The following is a 10,779-nucleotide window of genomic DNA, read 5'->3' as shown; positions in this document are numbered from 1 at the left end:
CTTCTTCTTCTTCTTCTTCTTCTTCTTCTTCTTCTTCTTCTTCTTCTTAATGTTTACATATTCATTTTGAGAGAGAGAAACAGAGAGAGAGAGAGAATCCCTAGCAGCCTCTGCACTGTCAGCACGGAGTCTACGTGGGGCTCCAGCCCACAAACTGAGAGATAAGACCTGAGCCGAAATCAAGGTTCGGATGCTTAACTGACTGAGCCACCCAGGCGCCCCTCTCCTAAGCACTTTCTAGCATGCTGTATGATTGACTTACTGATGGTGTTTATTTGTCGTTTTCTAGAATGCAACCTTTACAAGGCCAGAGGCTTTGTTGTTGTTTTCCCTGCTTACATCCCAAGCCAACAGAGCCCGGCAATACATATTTGATGAATGAATTCTTACAACCATGCTGGAGGGTGGGCCCTATTCTCCCTCATTTTATAGCTGCACCTACCAAGGTTCAGAAAGGAAAGGTGCTGTGTCCAAGATCACACAGCAAAACACACGGCAGTGCGGCTACCTGGCCTGTCCTCACACAGGAGCCTCCCATTTCCCAGGAAGGCAGGCAGACCAAGGTTTGAATTCTGTCTCTGCCCTTCCTGGTGAGTCTTTACCATCCCTCTCAGACTCTCCTACGTGGGAGGACTCAGCGAGGTCCTGAATGGGGAGCGGGGCTTGTGCGAGGGTGTCAGGGGACCGGAGCCCTCCGCCGCCCTCCCTCCCCCTGGGCCCAGGCCCACCTTGACCTGGGCATAGAAGCTGCCCAGGCTGCAGCAGACACGGCACTCGAGCATGGCATCATCGTTGTTGTGGGCATAGCGCAGGGCCTTCTCGAAGCTCTCCAGGGCCTTCTGGAAGAGGCTGAGGCCCAGAAAGGCATTGCCCATGCTCAGGCTGACCTGGCCTCCGAGCTGGGCGCCTGCCCTGGTGCCAGGCAGGCCAAGGCAGGTCTTGCAATAGGAGACGGTCTTGTGAAACTCACACAGCTTCTCGTTGCTGCGCGCCAGGTTCAGGTAGCTCTCCAGAAGGAGGTCAGCATCCTCCAGCTCCCGAGCGGTGTCGATCTGCACCACAGCGAACTGCCAGGAGGGTGGGGGCAGGTGTCTTCCACTTGGACTCTGAGCCTCCGACCCAAACCTCCTCCCTGCCTCACAGCCGAGGCCTAGGACCAAGCCCCCGGCTCGGACCCAGCCCGGCCTCAGACGAGTTCTCTGCTCCCCAGCCATAGGCGAGAAGTGTCAGCCCTGAAACCAAACTCAGATCCATAGCTTTCACCTTTCGGCCCGAGGCTACATGGGCCTCCCACTCCCGGCCCCAAACCTGGATCTCCACGTCCCCTGGGGTTCTGACTCAGAATCCCAAAAGGGAAGTCTGGAGCCTTCTCAGACCTGGCCAGGAGATCCCCGAACTCTGAAGCTAAGAAGTTCGGTCTCCGTTTCAGACACCCAAATTCAAGGCCACAGGGCCCTAGATGGGACTCAGAGCCCCCCACGGGGCCATGCTGCTAGCCCACGGGACGCAGGGGAGTCTGAGGAGGCGGGAGGGTCGGGAGCCGGGGGGGAGCCAGCCAGGCCCACCTTCAGCATCTCCTTGTAGCGGCCCATCTCCGAGTGTGCCGTGACCAGGCAGCCCAGCACGCGGAAGCGCCCCACGAGGTCCGCGCTCTTCTCCAGCACCTTCATCCACACGTGCAGCGCCTTCTCTGTCTGGTTGGACTGGTACAACTGGAGCCCCTTCTCGATCTGCTGCTTCGTCTGGTCCTGCCCCATCCTTCCAGAGCCCTGCCCGGCACACGGAGAGATCCTGGTGGCTGCGGGCTTCTAGGCACTCATGGCGGGGACCACGGTGCCGGCTGCCCACGGAGCCACGGGCAGGAAAGCAGCACCAGGCAGGAGGCGAGCAGGGCCTGGATGGAGAGCAGGCGCCACCCTGGGAACAAAGCTGGTGCGGCCCCTGATCGCAGCTGTCCCTGCCAGTTGGGGCCACGTGGCCGCTGAGGAATGTCAGCCACAATGTCATGCGGGCCTCTGCTGCACCCACCCCAAGCTGGGAGCTGGCTGCCCAGGGATGCAGGCACCCTGCTCCCTGGGCAGCCCCGTGGGTGTCTCTTCGGCACCTCTGAAACTGGCCCCAACTCCCCTGGCAGGACAGGCCCTCCCCGGAGGCTGGCCAAGGAGCTGCCTCCAGAGGTGGGCTGAGGAAGCAGGGATGAGTGAGGCGGTTGACCAGCCCCGAGCCCTGCCCCTCCCCATCGCAACCTTCCCCCTAGACCCACCGTCCCCCAGGATTTGTTTCTGTGATTCGCCGGGCACTGCACCGAGGCCTCTTACACACGCACATGCCCACACCGTCCCCAACACCCAGTGCTTAATCACAGTATGACCCGAGCCTTGTGATTCACCCCTGCGCCTCAGCTTCCTCGTGTCAGATGAGGATAATAATAGGCTAATAAACCCTAACTCACAGGGTTGTTAGGAGGCAGCATAGGGCAGTGGGGAACAGCGTGGACTCTGGAGTCAGGCTGATTCTGCCATTTATTAGCTGTGTGGGCCATGTGACTTTGGGCAAGAGTACTGTTACCTACCTCGGTGGATTGTTAGAACTCAGTGTTGAAGAAGCTGTAGAAAAGCAAGAGGTCATCCCGAGCTGTGTCCACCTGCTCCATGGCGCACTACCCACCAGGGACAGGAGTTGACCCTTGAACATTTAAAAAGTGTCCCAATTCCAATCCCCTTCCCAGTTTGGAAAGGTTCCTAATAATGTGCTTTAGTGCCAGACACTGTGGAGAAGGGCAACATCTTTTCTAAAATTTATTTTATTTTTTATTTCGAGAGAGAGAGAGCATGCAAGGGGGGAGAGGGGCAGAGGGAGAAAGAGAGAGAGAGAGAGAGAGAGAGAGAGAGAGAGAGAGAGAGAATCTTAAGCAGACTCCATGCTCAGCACAGAGCCTGATGTGGGGTTCGATCCCACAACCCTGGGATCATGACCTGAGAGGAAACCAAGAGTCAGACACTCAACCAACTGAGCCACCCAAGCCACCTGCCCTTCTTTTTTTTTTAGATTAAAAAATTTTTGAATATAAGTTTAATGTTCTTTCTTAATTTTTTAAAATTTATTTTTGAGAGACAGAACGCGAGTTGGGAAGGGGCAGAGAGAGAGGGAGACACAGAATCCGAAACAGACTCCAGGCTCTGAGCTGTCAGCACAGAGCCCGATGCGGGGCTCAAACCCATGAACCGCGAGATCACGACCTGAGCTGAAGTTGGACGCTTAACTGACTGAGCCACCCAGGCACCCCTAAAAATTTTTGAATATAAGTTTACTTAAAGAAGTAGGTTCTCAGAGAGAGAGAGAGAGAGAGAGAGAGAGAGAGAGAGAAAGTACAAGCAGTAGAGGGAGAGAGAGAATCCCAAGCAGGCTCCGTGCCCAGTGTGGGGCCTGACACAGGGCTTGACCTGAGGACCCTGAGATCATGACCCAAGCTGAAACCAAGAGCCACCCTGGCACCTTATGTAGAGCTGTCTTATATAGAGATCTATTTGGAGAGCAGAACGTCTTAAATAGAGAGCAGACGCTTGAAATATTGGGGGTCCTAGTATTGAGACACTCTAGGTGACAGGGCCCTGCCAATCCCACCAGCTCGTCTCCCCTGATTTTTCTCGTTCTTCTCTGCACACCAGGCTCTTTCTTGCCCCAGGGCAAAAATCCTTCTTTCAGGATGAACAGAGTTTTTAGTATATTCACAAATTTGTGCATTGATCACCATTAATTCCAGAATATTTTTACCACATCAAAAAGAAGCCCCATACTGATGAGAAGTCACTCTATCCCCCCCATTATGGCTGAATTGGTGCCCTCCCTGATCCATATGTTGAAGACTTACCCCTAGATGGGATGCACTTAGAGACACCATCTTTTTTTTTTCAATTTTTTTTTTAATGTTTATTAAGTTTGGAGTGAGAGAGTGTGAGTGGGGGAGGAGCAGAGAGAGAGGGAGACACAGAATCTGAAGCAGGCTCCGGGCTCTGAGCTGTCAGTACAGAGCTCAATGCGGGGCTCGAACTCACAAACCGTGAGATCATGACCTGAGCTGAAGTCGGATGCTTACCAACTGAGCCACCCAGGCGCCCCATAGACACCATCTTTAAAGAGGTAAAATGAAGTCATTAGGGAGGGCCCTAACCTAATATGACTAGTGTCATAAGAGAGAGATCAGGACACAGACACACACTGTAAGACCAAGTGAGGACATAGAAAAAAGACAGCCATCTTACAAGTCAAGGAGAGAGGCCTCAGGAGGAACCCACCCTTTCAACACTTGATCTCTGACTTCTGGCTTCTAGAACTTTCAGAAAATAAATTCCTACTGTTTAACCACTCAGTCTATGGTACTTTGTTATGGCAGCCCGAGCAAATTAATACACCCCACAACCACTATCTACTGTCTTTTTAAAAAATTATTTTTATTATTTTTTAATTTTTAAAGTCTATTTAGTTTTGAGAGAGAGAGAGAGAGAGAGAGAGAACACAAGCAGGGGAGGGGCAGGGAGAGGGAGAGAGAGAATCCCAAGCAGGCTCCACACTGAGAGTAGAGCCCGATGCAGGGCTTGAACCCATGAACTGTGAGATCATGACCTCAGCCGAAACCAAGAGTCAGATGCTTAACTGACAGAGCCACCCAGGCACCCCCACTATCTACTTTCTATGGAATTGTCTATTCTGGACATTTCATATAAATGCAATCATAAAACAAGCCGCCTTTTGTGACTGGCTTCTTTCACAGAGCATCATGTTTTCAAGGTTCATCCATACTGTACTTTATTCCTTTTTACAGCTGAATAGTATCCATTGGATAGACATACCATTTTATTTAACCATTCATTAGTTGATGGATATTTGGGGGTTGTTGCACTTTTGGGCTGTAAAGAATAACCATGCTATGAACATTCATGGACAAATCTTCTCATTTTCTATTTAAAATTTTTTAAACTTTATTTATTTATTCTGAGAGACACAGTAAGTGGGAGGAGGAGTAGAGAGAAAATCCCAAGCAGGATCCACACTGTCAGCACAGAGCCCAATGCAGGGCTCGAACTCATGAATCATGAGACCATGACCTGACCTGAAATCAAAAGTCAGACAGTTGGGCACCTGGGTGGCTCAGTCGGTGAAGTGTCTGACTTCAGCCTAGGTCGTGGTCTCACCGTTCCCGAGTTTGAGCCCCATGTTGGGCTCTGTGCTGACAGCTCAGAGCCTGTTTCAGATTCTGTGTCTCCCTCTCTCTCTGCCTCTCCCCAACTCGCTCTCTGTCTCTATCTCTCAAAAATAAATAAACATAAAAAAAAAAAAAAGGGTTGGACGCTCAACTGACTGAGCCACCAACATACTCCCATGTTTTCATTTTTTGTGGTGTTCAACTTCTGAGGAATTGCCAACCCATTTGCCCCAGGGCCTTTGTACCTCTTGATTCCTTTCTTCCTCCTTACCGCAATATTCTGCCTAGTTACATTCTAGTTAGGGTGAATCAGCTTATTATGCTCTTGTGGAGAATCACATTCCATTCTGACACAAGACTTACCTCTATAATTTTATATTCATCAATAAGGTTATTTGCTTAACATCTGTTTCCCTACTCACATGTGTGGGCATGTCTCTGTCTCATCCACCGCTGACTATTTCCAGGGCCAGGCCAGGCATGGCCACTCAATGAACATGCTGAATGAATGAATGGGAAAAGGGGGAGGAACAAAAGTCTAATTTTGAAATTCAAAGCAACCGCTGCAGGCTTCACAGCCAATCTGCCATGTCCTGCCTCATCCTGGGGAAACCGAGGTGTGGGCAGAGCTGGCTTCCTCTTTACTGTGAGGCACGTGGGTCCAGAGAGGGGCAATCTGGAGCAGGAGGGCTCACAGCCAGTTCAGGAGTCCATGCCCCAGGGTCACAGCGCAGCAGAGGGTGGAGAGGATGTAGGGAAAAGACCCATGGGGCCAGGCAAGGTCAGGGGCACTCCCCAGGGGGAAGTGCTCTTGAATCCCCACCACGGAACCTGGGAAAGGGGGAGAGAGGAAGTTTCGGTGGCCAGCCAAGGAGCCATTCGCACAGGAGTGTTGGCTGGGATCTTCCTCTCATCTGGGAAGGTGGGTCCTTGGTGAAAGTTAACCTCCAGAGGGGAAGGAAACTGGGCCCACAGGGAAAGTGAAAGACCTAGCAGATTCACTCCCGCTCAAAAGTCTAGACCTGAATTCATCTTGGTCTTTGGCAGGAAGGAAAGGACATGGGCAGCCTACATCTGCCCCAAAGGAGTCTGGGTACCTTTTGGGTCCCTGGGAACTCACATGATCTCAGAACTTGAAAACTGGGCAGGAGAAAGTTTCCCTCTGTCCCCCAGTCAGCCCTTTACGGACTACTGCACAGTTATGTCAAGGTCATGCTCCTTTAGGGCAAAGGCTGTGGTTTGTCTTTGTACCCCTAGCACCTGCACAGCCCCTGGCAAAGTGAGACCAACGGAAGAACAACAACTAAAATTTCCTGAGCTAAACATTTCCTTCAGTTTACAGATGAGGAAACTGAGGCACCGAGAGGTAACTTGACCTGCCCAAGACCACACGGCTAGAGACAGAGCAGGGACTGGATCTGAGCAGTGTGACCCCAGCGGTCCCTCTTTTTAAAAAATATTTTTTTTAACGTTTTATTTATTTTTGAGACAGAGAGAGACAGAGCATGAACGGGGGAGGGGCAGAGAGAGAGGGAGACACAGAATCGGAAGCAGGCTCCAGGCTCTGAGCCGTCAGCCCACAGCCCGACGCGGGTCTCGGGCTCACGGACCGCGAGATCGTGACCTGAGCTGAAGTCGGACGCTTAATCGACTGAGCCACCCAGGCGTCCCCCAGCGGTCCCTCTCTTAACCATGATACTGTCTCAGGAAGGAGGAGGGAGAGGGAGAAAAGTAAAGGGGAATTGGACACCCGTCTTCAGAAATCACAACAGAACAGAGGCTCTGGTCAGGGTGGCCAGAAGAAATGTATACAAAGGCGGCTCAGGAGAGGGTCAAGAGTCAAGCCTTGCTCACCAATGAACGGCAGTGAAGGCAGACAAATGGCCCCTGGAAGTCAAAAGGACAGATTGAAATGGTCCTTTCGGAGCCACTTAACCTCCCAGGGTGGTGTGGCACGGGGGCACGGAGGCTTCTACCAAGTGCCTTCTGTGTCAGGTACAAGCTACGTGCCTCACATGCTAGACCCCTGCTTTATAATCAAAAGTAGATGGGGTGCCTGGGTGGCTCAGTCGGTTGAGCGTCCGACTTCGGCTCAGGTCATGATCTCACGGTCCGTGAGTTCGAGCCCCACGTCGGGCTCTGTGCTGACAGCTCAGAGCCTGGAGCCTGCTTCCGATCCTGTGTCTCCCTCTCTCTCTGCCCCTCCCCTGTTCATGCTCTGTCTCTCTCTGCCTCAAAAATAAATAAACGTTAAAAAAAAAATTATAATCAAAAGTAGAATCAGGGGTGCCTGGGTGGCTCAGTCAGTTAAGCTTCTGACTTCGGCTCAGGTCAGGATCTCACAGCTCTTGAGTTCAAGCCCCAGTCGGGCTCTGTACTGACAGCTCAGAGCCTGGAGACTGCTTCAGATTGTGTCTCCCTCTCTCTCTCTCTGTCCCTCCCACTCTCACACTCTGTCTCTGTCTCTCAAAAATAAATAAACATTAAAAAAAAAAAGAATATTAAGTTTGGGGCTGAAGCAGGGGTCTCAATGTGGCATGCAAAGGCTGGAGACCTCTGAGTTGGTTGGCTACATTTGTTACCTCGGAGATTTTATATAAAACTCGGCATTTTCTGCTTCTCCTGGAGACAGGAGCTCAAACACCCTCGGTCCTGGTATTCTGCAGGTCAACCAGTCAGGTAGGCAGACCAGGAATGTCTCTTTCACCCACAGCCCCCACCTCGCTCCCACTGTTTTTGCCTTGACACTGAGGCCGGGTGTCATCTGTCATGTTAGGTCGGCCTCCGTTCACTCACTTGCATTGCCTGCCTGGCCCCTGCTGCAGAAGCATGACAAATGTAACCAGAGGGGACAGTCTCAGGCCCCCTCTGCCGGGATTTGTGGGATCCTTGGGCAGTTTGTTCCTCTCGACACATTCATTTTCCTGGTTGTAAATTGGGGTATCATCTCTCTGGTAGTTTCTATGAAAACGAGTCACTGAACTAACACCCCTATAACGGGCCTACTGAACCTTCCTGGAATTGGCTTTTACTGTTTGTAAGAGTGGAAAAACTAGAAATAATCTATGTCCAGTAGGAAAGTGGTGAAGAAACCATGAAATGCTCTGTAGCCTCTAAAACTGAAAGCTGTAGATGGTGGAGTACATACTGAGATGGAAGGGTGCCCGTGACATAGTAAACGAAAAACTGCACGCTGCAGAACATTCTGTACATTATGACACGATCTCATTTTTATTAACAAAAATTATATATGTACATATTTTTTGTATATAGAGAGAAAATTTCTGGAAGCACACTTACCCCATCTGTTTAACGGTTATCAATGGGCTGTGGGATGGGGAAACGCTCACTTCTTTTATATACTTAGGGTTTTTAGCAAGTTGAGCAAGTGTTTGCCAGGGGCGGCCCTGTGCCAATCTCTTATCTTCCCAGCTCTGCTGGGTGGGTGTCTTCACTTCCATTTGGTACATGAGGAATGTGAGGCTGAGACAATCAAGTCACTTACTTGCCCAAGGTCCCAGGACTAGTGGTCCGACCAGATTAAGAGATTCCTGAACAAATCTTTTCCCACCATACTCTAATTTTTTTTTTTCAACGTTTTTTATTTATTTTTGGGACAGAGAGAGACAGAGCATGAACGGGGGAGGGGCAGAGAGAGAGGCAGACACAGAATCGGAAACAGGCTCCAGGCTCCGAGCCATCAGCCCAGAGCCTGACGCGGGGCTCGAACTCACGGACCGCGAGATCGTGACCTGGCTGAAGTCGGACGCTTAACCGACTGCGCCACCCAGGCGCCCCGATTTCCCACCATACTCTAAAGCTTCTTCTATATAACTATTTAAAAAAACAAAAAACAAAAAAAAAACAAAAAAAAAAACAAAAAAAAAAAAACTAGAACCCTAAAATGATTTAAAAAAATTTTTTAACATTTATTTCCGAGAGACAGAGAGAGACAAAGCATGAGGCGAGGAGGGGCAGAGCGAGAGGGAGACAGAGAATCCAAAGCAGGCTCCAGGCTCCGAGCTGTCAGCACAGAGCCCGATGAGGGGCTCGAACTCACGAACCTCGAGATTTGACCTGAGCCGAAGTCGGTCATTTAACCGACTGAGCCACCCAGGCGCCCCTGAAATGATTTTTTAAAAAGGTCATTGTGGGGGCACCTGGGTGGCTCAGTCAGTTGAGTGTCCAACTTTGGCTCAAGTCATGATCTTGCGGTTTGTGAGTTGGAGCCCCCCAGTGGGCTCACTGCTGTCAACGCAGAGCCTGCTTTGGATCCTCTGTCACCTTTCTCTGCCCGTCCCCTGCTCGTGCTCTCCCCAAAATAAATATTTTTTAAAAATTAAAAAAAAACTGAAAAGGTCATTGTGTCAGGCTCTGGGCACATTCAAGGATGACTGGGTCGGGGACAGTCTCAAGGCTAGAGGACCGCAGGTAGGTTCCCCTCTCTCGGAGTTCCCAGACTGCCGCGGGGGCTCTCCAGCAGCACAGGGCCAAGCAGGTGCTGGCACCAACTTCCTTGTGGGACAGGGCCTCTGGGGGCTGCCTTGGGAGTTGTATTAGCAGGGTCCCTGTAAAATGGCTCTAAGGGACTTGGCTGTCATTTGTTTCAAGGCCACTGAGGCCCTACGTTGAACCCAGGTACTGGCTGGGAGCGATGTATAAACAAGGTATGAAAGGAAAGGATCCCCTTTCTTCTCGAGTGGGTGGAAATTTCGAAATCAAACTCTAATGTAATTGGGGGCAGGGGGAGCACATCAAGAAGCTCTTGACCAAAATCAACTATCACCTTTTGGTATCTGTTCATCTATTCATTACATGTTTCCTGCAATACCTCTTACCTGCTAGCCCTTGGGGCTCCAAGGAGCCACTGAGCCATCCAGGTGCCCCTTGAGGTGGAACTTAAACAACGGTCCACCATAGACCCTCCCAAAGGAATATGCTCTACAGGGAGTTCGAAGTCAGGTTGACCTGGGTTAAAAACCTAACTTTCCTACTTAGAGCTATGTGACAATTGTAGCTTCTCTGTGCCTCAGTCTCCACCTTCCTATGCTGCCAGGTGCTGGGTGGAGAACAGATACAATTCATAAATGGGAATTATTTTGTCATCTTTTTAAAAAAATTTTTTTAACGTTTATTTATTTTTGAAAGAGACAGAGAGAGTGTGTGTGCGTGGTGGAGGGGCAGAGAGAGAGGGAGACACAGACTCCGAAGCGGGCTCCAGGCTCTGAGCTGTCAGTGCACAGCCTGACGCGGGGCTCGAACCCGTTAACTGTGAGATCACGACCTGAGCAAAAGTTGGATGCTTAACCGACTGAGCCACTCAGGCACCTTGGGAGTTGTTTTGTCTTCTTAAAGGTAAAGTAATGCTGGGGCACCGGGTGGCTCAGTTGGTGAAGCGTCTGACTCCTGATTTCGACTCAGGTCACGATCTCAGTTTGTGAGTTTGAGCCCAGTGTGCTGATAATGCAGAGCCTGCTTGGCATTCTTCTCCCCTCCGTTCCGTACCCATTCCTGGTTCAAGCTCACACTATTCTCTCTCTCTCTCTCTCTCTCTCTCTCTCTCTCTATATATATAT

The 10,779-nt window shown here is 50.7% G+C and overlaps 1 protein-coding gene across 1 annotated transcript in view; it reads right to left on the bottom strand.

Annotated features, from left to right (window-relative positions):
• RAPSN (receptor associated protein of the synapse) overlaps positions 1–1,757 on the bottom strand; it is a 10,382-nt gene extending 8,625 nt beyond the window's left edge. The window contains exons 1-2 of the mRNA XM_049647051.1: positions 1,566–1,757; positions 729–1,067 (exon numbers count right to left, since the gene is read on the bottom strand). Coding sequence (XP_049503008.1) covers positions 729–1,067; positions 1,566–1,757 — 531 coding nt within the window. The remainder of the gene's footprint in view (positions 1–728; positions 1,068–1,565) is intronic.
• Positions 1,758–10,779: the final 9,022 nt, after the last annotated feature.

The sequence above is a fragment of the Panthera uncia genome, chromosome D1 (genome assembly GCF_023721935.1).
Source record: "Panthera uncia isolate 11264 chromosome D1, Puncia_PCG_1.0, whole genome shotgun sequence".
Taxonomy (NCBI): domain Eukaryota; kingdom Metazoa; phylum Chordata; class Mammalia; order Carnivora; family Felidae; genus Panthera; species Panthera uncia.
This window is presented reverse-complemented; position numbering and strand designations above follow the sequence as displayed.